Below are 11,493 nucleotides of genomic sequence, written 5' to 3'. Positions count from 1 at the left end.
AGGCGCTGTTGGAGCCCGGAAGAGTTGGAAATAAAGATGATGATGATGGTCAAACCGAGGCTGAGAGGAGCAACGCCAAATTCGTTGCTAAAGCCGCCACTTTATGCTTCTCTGTGACTTTAGTCTGCGCCTGACACTCATTCCGAGGAGAAAGGACAGGAGACAAGATAGTTTTTTTCTCCGTTGTGCAGGTATGTAAACGCGCGGAATATCAGCTGTCATTCTGCACGGCACATCTGGACTAAAAACATCTAGTTTCAAAAGATACCGAAAAATTTAACGATTTGAAGCTAATGTATATGTAAAAAGGAATGATAATAAGCTTTTTGTGTTGTACCGAGGTTCAAAAAAGGAAACCATTCTCACCTCTACGGTCACTCGGCTGTTTATAGGAATCAGCGTAGGGACAGCCACTACAATCAGGTAGCTGTGGGGTTACAAAAAGAACGCTTGGTTGAATTCACACCTAACCGATGGATTATAATGTGACAGCTAATGACATCAAGGGTAAAAAGGCGTTTTCAGTGTTTTCATTTCATTCATAAAACAGCTGTGCGCTCAAAAGATAACGCCCTGCTCATGACCTGCCTGCCTAGAAGGGTCGGTATTGTCAGCTGCTGACAGACATTTCAGAAATAGAAAAATGTATTGATTAGACAAGACATTCTGTCTGTATTTTTCATGAGACGCGGAAACGCAAAAGAGTCACCAGCTAAGTCTAATAGAAAGGAATGGCAGGAATGTGATGAGTGTGATAAAAACATAAGGGCAGACAGACCCTCTTTTGTTGTCGGTGATTTGTCCTGTTTTTCCACTTACAGCATGAGCCCAGCTGCTTTCCTCTGGTCCGATAAACCTAGGACGGTCAAACCTCACATGTCTGCACCGGTGTGATCTAATCCCTAATTCTCTGTTTAATTTTAGCAGCTGGGTGACGAGCCTACATGGTGTGTGTTTCCTGCCCAGAGAACGGATGTGAGGGTGTCCAGAGATGGAAGGCTACGAGGAGTTCTGTCTGCGGAGTTTGGCTTTATTGCAAGAGGAGGGGAAATTCAAGAAGAATACATGTGAGCCACTATGTTCCCTGAAGGCTGGCTCTGTCATCTGCTTCCATGGAAGAGCTGTGCTTTCACCAATGGTAAGAAAGAAACATACAAGCCTATAAGAGCCAGTGTCACAGGAGCAACACAAGATGAAGATAAGCCATCAAAAGTAGACAGAATCAATAGATAATGGAGCTAATGTTTTAAAAGGCTTTTAGCAAAAAGCACATCTAACTCTTTGAAGTTATAAAACTATAAAATATGTACGTGAAACCCACTCAAGGAGTTCTTTGTAAGTCCTGAAATTTATAACATTCCTGAAAAACAAGGGCTGCCATGACCTAATAGATCTTTTCCACTAGTGATGTTGGGCTTGTCCTTGCAGGGAAAGTGTGTGGGCAAGATTAAAATAACATTCCTCTCTGGGGAGCTATCTCCAGGGTCCTCACCTGTGGGTTTCCTGCTAAGTCAAAATGCCTGCGATGAGAAAAGTCTATTAAATCAGCAGTTGGCAGGGAAAAGAGAGAGAAGGTCGTTGATGATGAGCAGAATCAGGGCTGTTTGAAAAACCCATTTGCTCGTGACTGCTGACAAAATGAGTTTTCAGGAAGAACCACGTGATTAGAAGTCCAGTGTGAGGACGAAGATAGTGCAAAAATAAACTAGAAGAAGGTTTTCTTCTTTTAGTAAACCAAAATAAACTTAAAAACAACAACATAAAAACGTATTCTCCGGGACTCCGGGAAACAGCAGAGGAGATGCACGTTTCTACATGAATATTAAAAGTTATTTTCTCTCCAAGCTCAGCACGGAGCAGCGGGCTGAGATGTGTGGCCACAGACTGAAGGCGATCCAGCTGGAGCTCGACAGACACAATCGCCAGAGAAAAGAGCTTTTGGTCCGAGTGCAGGGCATCCTGGCTCAAGCTCAGGTCAGCAGCACTGTGTGGTCAAGGTCACCGGTCGAATGGTGGCGTGTTCCACAGGAGAAAGACAAATGAGATGTTATAGTGGATGTGCCTCATCCCCTATTTTACTCTGTTCACCAAGAGCGACAAGACATGTTTTGTCATCTTTTACAAAAAATACAAACATTGAATATATTCTCATTCATAGAAAATAGGTCTGTGTGTCAGTCCTACAATATAACACAGAAACTGATGACTGACTGTCTGTCCCGCAGTCGCTGGTATTTTATTTAACTCTTTCCCCAGTGGGCTGTGCTATTTTTATCTAATCATAGGCACTTTTTTGTTTTGATTTCTTTAAACACAACGTCCAAAACAATGAGATGGAACAGGGCGTACAATTCTGTGCACAAACTTAAAACACCCCTTGTTTCTTTATATATTGCCAGAAAAATGGGACACACTGCTCACCATGCCGAGATATGCCAAGGGTTTGAGCTCTTTAGGAATCTCTTTGTTCCTGCAAAAAAATACAATTTCATATATGTCACATTATGTTATTTTGGCTTTTTTTTTGTTGATGTAATTATGGAAATGGAAGCAATTGACAGTTGTCTGTTATGTGTAGACACCACTGGTTCATCCCTTGATTTAGGAACCTTTTTTTTATGCTTGAATGATTCAACCAATGTCCAAAGAAAAACTTTGAAAGACCTTCAGAAAGTCTTCTAAACAAATTCAACATATAAAGAAATGACAGGGAGACCCAGACTTTTCCAGAATGCTGTAGTTTTTGAAATTGTGCCCCTGCACACCATCTTGATGGCTTTAAATTGAAATAGTCAATATATTTTAATCAAAGGGATGTATCAGTTAAAGATTTATAGCTGTTTTTTACACCATCCTTCATTTTCACAAGCTCATCTTTGCTTATTATTTTGTGCAGGTACATAAAGATTCAAGTAAAGAAGATGACAACCAGTTAGTTTCTAAATCTGCGACAGTTAGTGGCTACACCCTGGTGACTGACTCACCCGGGCTTTCCAGAAACCCCGGATTTGGTCCTGAGAAAAATGAACCCGTAAATCCATGCTCTGAAACCCACATCCTCAACGGTTACAAGGCAGAGAGGGAAGTGAATGTGGAGAAGCAAGAGAAGAGCGATGAGGAGGATGAGGATGAGGACATTAGTTTGGACAGCCTTCTTAAGAGATCAAGGGAGTATGTGAAGAGAGAGCAGAGTCAGCATGGAACAAAAGTTGTCCACACTAGCAGCCAAACCCCTTCACCTGAAATTGTCAAAGAGAAGAAGAGCTGCAGCCCTGTGAGGGACACGGGTGTTGAGTTTGGATTCAGTCTGCACCACAGCCCCATTGGCCCACCTCCAAGCCATCATCCAGCTTTTAGTGACCACAGTCCTCAAAAGTCTGTCTGCCTCTCACCTGCTTGTCTTCCCAGTCCAGAGTCCAGCATTAGTCTTCGCCCTCACAGACGCAGACCGCGGCCGGTATCCACAGGGAACATTCATATTTCGTTTCCCATTGGCCCAGGAGACCTTATCCCTCGAATCCCAGGAAGGTCAGTGGAAGGTGCTAGCATGGCAGATTGGGCAGAAGCTTTGTCAGCGGGCTCAAAGTCCACCAGTCAGTGGGGCTCAGAGGGGAGGGACAATGCTATCAGGAATGACAGCCGTCGATCCAGTCACTGTGATACCAGTCCAGTGCAGGAGCATGAAAACCTTATGAGGGCTTCAGTGCCCAGCTCAGTGGCACATTGTGATCACCTGGCTACAGGATTTCGCCGGCGGTGCCACACGCTGGACAGCCAGCTGAGTTCCTACCAGTCTGCAGCTGAGCATGTAGATCGCAGCCAGGAAAGGGTCCCTCGCTTCATGGCAGGTGTTACGCGGTTGGCTCCAAGTCGGCACACCCCTGCAGCCCCGTTAAATCAGTCATACGAGGTAGAGAACCCCTCACCATCCCTGCTCAGGCCCCGTATGACTCCTGACACAGTCACATTTAGGATGGAGTCTGATGATTTTCAGGGGCAAACTAATGGCAGGAAAACGCCAACAATCCTGGGAAATACAGCTGAAACGCTGGTCAGTAAGACAGGTGAGTCTGTGTGAACTCGCTCAACACTTTAATTTGCTATTTCCTTTTTTTTTTTTTTTTTGTTGAAACTGTGTTTTTCTCATTGAGACTATTGAGACTTTCCCATTGCAACCTCTTTAGATAAATAAAACCTTGAGGTGTGAAGTATTTATCTTGAAGTATGAAGTATCTTTCTCCATCAACATTTATCTACATCAACAGAGGAGGCCCAGTGGCGAGCACAGGCTCTGGAGGACATGCAAAGGCGCCTTGAGGAGGAACATGCCCTGCAGATGTCTCAGCTCCTCGCTGAGCAGGAGAAAGAGCAACAGCACCTTCGTCTGGTCAGCACTTAGAATAACACAGTATATATGTCTGTATGTTCAGTATATGGTTGTTTTACTTCATTCCTGTTTAGTATTTAAAGGCAATGATTTTACATATACGATCTGCTTGTGTTTAGGAGCTTGAAGAGACAGAGAGAAGACTGAAGGAGGGATGTGTGCGGCCTCTGAGTGGGGATACTTGGGGTTTGAACTGTAGATCCGTGAATGGCAGCTGTCCTATCATGAGCCCCTCCTGCCCAGGACTAAGTCCTATCCACACACCATCCGAGCGTTCACCTGGACAAAGTATAGGCACCATTTCACTTACTGCTGTTCTGGAGATTGTAAAACAGTAGTTACAAGGTTGCATGGGCAGATGTAGATGGCTAGCACAGTGCATTTACTCATTAAGTAAAAGGGGCCAAAGGCAATATTAGAGCTCATTGCTCATATTCTTAACTGTCTGATCAGCCCTTCATTTGAATATATGAATAGATAAAATCATTGTAAGGATTTAATAATTGCAGTTTCCATGCAATTTGACCACAGTTATAGATGCTAAATGCTAACAAAATCATAACATAGAGGACAGTTTGAAAAGCAGCATAACTTGCAAGATAGACTGTTAGACACCTCACATTTGATCCAGTTATTTTATATTTTACACATTAGAGACAGTATTACCTATTAAGAAACTTTAGACACGATAATTAGAGAAAAACATTTTCGTTGCATGCCTAATTACAGTGATAGCATTCAGAAGCTGTCACAGTAAAACTGTATTTTCAAGAAAACCTTCACCAAAATAGCTGTAGCTGATGTAGTGTGAATATAGAACCAGTTCTACAGTAACTGCTTGTTTACGTTCAATGTGTATGCTGTTTCTTCTTTCAGCTTTTCCCAGTTCTGGACCTTCCTGTGTGACCTCTCCCTCTGTCCAGGCTCCTGTTTATCTGTGGGGCTCTGCTCGGCAAAACAAACCTCGGGCACGGCTGAGCCTGGTAGGTGTAAACTAAAAGAGACTCCTACTGAAGTCTTAATAAATCTTTTCCACAGACATATGGCTCTGGCTCAACGGCTTCCACAAATGTGGATGGATGTGTAATCTCTTTCCAAACAACAGTGCTGACATTGGCAGTTTATGTTTTGATATATGCAGTCACACCATAAATAAGTGGGTAATTTGCAATTAAAGCAGAACATTTAGACTCTAACTGTCGGCTGAGAAATTACAGTTTTAAGTTTCCCAGGAACCCCTTAGGTTATAAGACTTTATTTTTTTACCCAAAGCTATATGTCTGAATGGATTACAGTAAGTGTTAGTTGCTCGTAGCTCATGAAACGCTCTACAGATTATTATCATATGGTAAGTTAAGGACTTTTTTTTGCCTGTGTAAATAAAGTGGAATTTTAATCAAAGTGTGTGTTGTACAGCAATGATTCTCACAGCAAAACAATGAACTAATACATTATCCCAGCCATATTTCTCTGAACTACAAGCAGTCTTTTCTTGTTTGACAGCTGGATTCTCCTCAGCATGAGAAGAATCCAGCTTGCCAGGCTTCAGATATCAAGCTTGTGGCAAAGAAGCAGTTGTTTGGACCAAGCCAAACCAACTGCCAGTATAGACCCAAGCATCCCATACTGGCAGCCACTGGTCAGTTTAGGGTGTTATATTGGCAGCTTTTTTTGGTTGCTCTTTTCACAACTGATCACAGGTTGTTTCAAAGGTTGTTGATCTGACTTTGTGAATATCACTAAGTTGCGATTGAGTTTTTCCAAACACAAAAATGTCCTCCCTTAAGGTTCTATTTGGTAAATCATTTGGCATACTACATTAAAGTATTTTCACAAACAAGACTCAAAAAAGTCCACAGAAAGTAACACGTGGAGTACAGTTAGTCTACAAATCCGTGTAGACATTTGGTTCGAGCCTTTGTTCGTATAGCTGATGATTTACCTTTCATTTTTTTCCTGTTCCTGTCTTTATATTCTCATCCTCTCGTGTACTTGCTGTGTGTCATTTGCAGGTTCTGACCGCAGAGCACCAGCGAGCATTCTGTCGAATCGGCGCCCTCATTCGCGGCTTCCTCGTACGCAGACTGCTCAAAACAGAGAAAGTCAAGCAACTACGCCAAACTGTTGTGGTGAGATCGCACTCTCACATCCACGCAGGAATTGAAAATGAATTGAAATGAATTGAAAACAACAACAGGAGCAGGGGAGAAATGTTCATTTGTAAATGTACGCTGCATACACGTGTCTCTAGGATACACAGGAGTTCATCCGCTCCTTTCATACTGAAGCTGCCCAGAAGAGAAGCACCTACTCAGCACAAGATCTCTCTCTGCAGGAGAGAGTCAGAGCCCAGGTATGATGATGTAATTACAGTCTGTAGACAGCAGAGGTCTTCCTTTCCTCGTGTTGATGTATGTCTTTTATATATTTCACAGTTACGTGCAGCTCTTTATGATATCCATGATATCTTCTTTGAAACGCCTTTGGGGGATCGCTTAGCGCTGCTGCAGCAGGACAGGGAACTGCGAGCAGAGAGGAAGCTGCGAGACCTGGTACAGCCCTTTACAGTCACTTATACAAAGGGAGGCGACTTTTGTTGCTCATAAAAGGAAATTCAGGCATCTTTTAATTTTTCTTTTTGTTTCACTCTTTCTTGGTGAGGGCTAAAGTAAATTTATGATATGAGGAGCTAATACCGTAGCTTTCAAGTTTATGTATTTATATCAATATATTTATTGATATATATTAATAGGGCATGGCCATAATCAGCAGGAGGTTTATTTATATTGCATAATAACAGAGCTTTCTAAGGAAAATTGTTGTGCCTCATAATGTGCTTTTTCTTATGCTGCCCATACCAGTGCCTCTATCATAAATTTCATTGTTTCTGGCAGGAAAAAGCAAAGTGCCCCAAAGAGAGAGTGCTTTTCTCTGCTGCCACACAGAGGTCTCTGGACAGGAAAAAGAGGTAAAAGAAGAAAAGAAGAACACGACCTTGATCAGCATGTTTTTTTTTATAAGAGCCACTGATCTACTGGGTTTTTGTGTGCTTGGTTCCCCTTCAGGGTTGGTGAATCCCCAGCGCAGGTCAGAAAGATGCAGCACAAGCCAAAGAGCCCCACCACCAACAGGTTTCAGATTTTGTTATGACATTTTCTTTAATGTATCGTTCTCTTTTTTCCCCCTGTCTTTGTGTAGTTTGTTTTTGATCATCCACAGTTGTTCTTCACATGTTTTTTTTCTTCTCTTTATCAGAGTTCAAAAGCCAAATCAAGGCCAAAATTCCTCTGCTTCAGGCCAGCTGAACCGCCAGGGGTGAGTTTGTACTTCTATATATTCAATATTTGCTTTTGTTGCAAGATTAGACCGTAAATCAAATAATTCATAAAATAATCTGTTGGATTGCTCTGAACAGCTGATCATATGTGCATTTAACCCACTGCTGTGCGTTTCTGTCTGTTAATATGGCAGTTCTAACTTGTGTTGTGTTGAAAGTAATACAACCTGGTCAAACTGCCATAGCAAAATGTTACAGAAAAGCACAACGGGAGAATTCACACATGACACTGACACCTTCAGTTCCTACCAGATGAATGGAAATCAGAGCTTACAGCTATGCATATTATAACATATGAATGCATGTTTGCTTTCAGGAGCTGGTACAGAAAGACTCCAGAGGAGAAAGTAAAGCGCTCTGACAGCCTGAAGAAGCAACACTCTCTGGGTTAGTGCATGACCCAAAATCCCTGGCCTGTGAACTTGATTTTTTAGTCTTTTATTACAAATATTGCACCACTGAAACCCGGAAAAAAAAAAAAGCGCTGCTAACAACATGACTGTTTTCAGTCTACTGTCTGAAGTTCAGATGATTGTATTCACTACCACACTTTATCTCACTGAAATACTCTGTCACAGTGCTACTGTTTTGCCTGGTGCCACCTGCTGAAATAATTTTGTGATAAAACCTGATTGTTTGTCATGTGATTGTCTGTAAATATTGACTACACTGCTGTTTTTGACAAATGAAAATAAAAGTAGCTGCGCTTAAATGCAAGCCTGAAGAAGGTCAAAACTAAATGGAGATGAGGTTGCTCCGTGCCTGAGAACTACGCCTTTGCTATCTGTAATATTTTAGCATGCCTATATTTGTCAGCTGTGTTCATAACATGAAGTGCTTATGGTGGTTTAGAGTTACAAATGTCGGTTTCATGCTGACTGTTACATGATGTAGTTGTCATGAAAAGACAGTATTGAGGTGTGTAAATTAAATTAGATCTGTTTTTGCTCAAAGGCTTTGATCGCCTTTGTGTGCTTTATAGAGGTCCTGGTTCTGAGTTTACAACACTTTGAGACATTTCAGTGTGCTTTACCATTCTGTTTAAATCAATGCCTAGTATCGAAACAGAGATGTAAATACACTATATTTGTTTACACACCGCAGTGCTGTTACACAATGTGATTAGATGCAGTGATTTCAGTTTCCTTTTGAAAAGTACTAAGTAAAACTAGAGCCTCTTAATAGAATGACAGCTATATACGCATATTATCTGAGCACATGTTAACGAAATGGTATAGTCATTTGTTCACCACAATGCCAAACCCCATATTATACGTCTGCATCAGTGTGGTAACGATTTCCTCAGACATTGCTGTGATGTCTTTTAATAAAACGTTTGTTTGTTTGTTTGTTTTCCAGTACCACTTTGTCATGTTTTATATGGCCAGAATAAATTCTGAATTTATCCACATTTATTTGGACTTTTTGGTCCCTGGTGTAAGGCTGAGGAAAAGTTTTTTGCTCCTGTGGTTTTTTGTGGCTGTGGGTTTTAACACCAGTGTTGTAAAACCAGGTTCCCACATCTGGGCCTCGTGTACGCACAGCCACGCATTTGAATTGTTGACGTGCTGAAGAGGTTGAAAAAGACACCACCAGAGTCCACCTAAAATGTCAGGAAACACTGTAGGGTAGTGTTACACAGCCTAACAAGAATAGGACTGCGTATGTTGTATATACTAAGATATATGCGAGAAACAAAAATACAAAACAAGCAAAAATAAAATGTTCTAGTTCATATGTAATACGGTTTTGCAAAATGTGTATCTGCAATCATACAGACAGTCCAGTTTCAAGTGGAGATACAACCAACACAAGTAATAAATAAACTATGAATACAGGGTGCAGGAATGCAAGAGGGCTGTATTTGACCAATTTTTGCATAAACAGTGTCTGATTCTCCCATTTTGTCTTTCAACATACTCACAGGGTTATTTAACAGTAAGTTACAGTGACTGCACTGTTCATACAATATTCTTATGTGGACGGAATTCTCAAACTCTCCCTCGAAAAAAAGACTTTTCTCCACACTTTTTAGTTATATGTCACAGCTGAGGATCTCCTTTTATGGTCAGATTCCCCAGGCAGGGTGCTCGCTTGGGAGCTGGAGCGTGCACCTTATCCACTGTGCGCATTTTAAAAGCAGACGTCCTCATACTGCAAGGTATGAGTGATCGACTTGTCATTTTCAGAGCAATGTACTTTGTTTTTTTCTTGAGAGATGTCTTCAAGTTTATGGGTTTCTTTTTTATTATGCAAAGTTTACCAAGCAAAGAAAATTAATCTCACATATTGTGCACTTACGCCACTGGTTCATAGCTTTTGCTTGATAGGTTTTTACTTTTATGTAACAGAAGCGATACTCTCTGATGTGAAGACTATAATGAAAAGAGTTCAAGTGAATCTGCAAAAGCAAGACAACACAAAGCTCAGTGCTTTTCTCCTTTGAGTATGAAGTTTTCCTTATTTTGAGTTGAGTGCCAGTTCTGGTTTGCTTATGTATTTTACAAGAGACCAAAAAATGCTATATATAAAAAAGTCAATGGTAATGACAATGAAAAAATAAAGCTTAAAAGAAATGGTCTGTCAGAGAAGTAAGTGTTAATAACTTCAAGCCTGCACTGCAGTAAAGCGTATCGCTTAAGAAACCCATCTTGTCCAGGTCAGAGCTGGTTTGAGGAACTTTCAAAGAGAACCTCTCCTCCGATCTACTGCTCTGATCATGGTTACTAATAATCTGTCAGGTTTACCAGAGGGACTCAGGACGCAGATGCAGGATCGTGTGGTTCAAGATGGTTTTTATTATAAACACAAGACAAGATCACGGCACTGCAGGGCGACCTCCCGGCAGCGCAAAAGAAACAGGCTATAAAACGCCTAAGCGCTCTCCTCCTCCATGGTGGAGAAGGAGCGCGGCTGTGAAAGTTAACAAACTCTCCAAACTGCGAGGTAAACAGAAATGCTATGAAACTTAACAAAGCAAAGTCACGCTCTCAAAATGAGGCGGAATAAAACAAAGGCACACTCTTTACAAAAACAGAGGTTCTAGGAAAATGTAACTTTAACTTAACGCTCTCCTTTAATGGAGGCGACTGTGACGGGTAACAAAAAACAAATAAATAAATCACTCCTTGAAAACGGAGGAAAAACAAAGCTATGAAACTTACCGTTATATTAAATATCTAAGGCTATGGCTGTAGAATAAATTACAAAGCAAGGTGCGCTACAGGAGAGTCGCTCACTGCAGGCTCGTGGGATCTGTGGAAACCAGACAAGGTGGCTGGTAATGACGCTCACGCTGAGACAACATACTGGCACAAGACAAGGGAAACGCAGACTATTTGAACACACGAGGGACCAAGGGGAACAGGTGAAAACACTTGGAATCAGGGAAGACAATCAGACGCTTGACACGGGAGGAAAGGCAAGTTACCTGAAACGAGAGGACAAGATTAGGGCATTTTCAAAATAAAACAGGAAATGACGAGACAAGACATGGAACGGAAAATAAACCGTGACATAATCAAGACAATTATGGATGTTACATATCTTGGATCATCAGATCATAAAGCCTTATAATTGAGTGTGACAGTTGTCCTTTGTTAAGACGGTAGACAGAGTCGAGTGGTTTCAGGGTGGTGTCAGCAACACAAACATTTAGGATTTCCCCATGATACAAAGTAGACAGGAATTGAGAACAAAAGCTTTAGTGAGGCCAATATTGAAGGTCCCGAAGATGCATAATTCTCAACTATGTACTGGGTACAAGTCA

General features: G+C 41.5%; 1 protein-coding gene across 3 annotated transcripts; it reads left to right on the top strand.

The window, feature by feature from the left end:
* LOC140273657 (centriolar coiled-coil protein of 110 kDa-like) lies at positions 1 to 9,126 on the top strand. 3 transcript variants are annotated; one of them, XM_072369290.1, is made up of 14 exons: positions 1 to 191; positions 928 to 1,138; positions 1,846 to 1,974; positions 2,897 to 4,064; positions 4,266 to 4,387; positions 4,507 to 4,675; positions 5,264 to 5,370; positions 6,400 to 6,516; positions 6,639 to 6,740; positions 6,823 to 6,939; positions 7,282 to 7,355; positions 7,453 to 7,518; positions 7,643 to 7,702; positions 8,041 to 9,126. In XM_072369290.1, the coding sequence occupies exons 2-14, from the start codon at positions 992 to 994 to the stop codon at positions 8,114 to 8,116; spliced, it is 2,454 nt and encodes an 817-aa protein (XP_072225391.1). In that variant the 5' UTR covers positions 1 to 191; positions 928 to 991; the 3' UTR covers positions 8,117 to 9,126. The 3 variants fall into 3 exon arrangements, with proteins under 3 accessions (XP_072225391.1, XP_072225390.1, XP_072225392.1); XM_072369289.1 differs by having other exon boundaries at positions 925 to 1,138; XM_072369291.1 differs by lacking the exon at positions 1 to 191 and having other exon boundaries at positions 1,023 to 1,138; positions 1,851 to 1,974.
* The last annotated feature ends 2,367 nt before the right edge of the window (positions 9,127 to 11,493 follow it).

Source organism: Leuresthes tenuis, unplaced genomic scaffold, assembly GCF_036924035.1.
Source record: "Leuresthes tenuis unplaced genomic scaffold, fLeuTen1.0.hap1 SCAF_17, whole genome shotgun sequence".
In the NCBI taxonomy this organism is placed as follows: Eukaryota; Metazoa; Chordata; class Actinopteri; order Atheriniformes; family Atherinopsidae; genus Leuresthes; species Leuresthes tenuis.
This window is presented reverse-complemented; position numbering and strand designations above follow the sequence as displayed.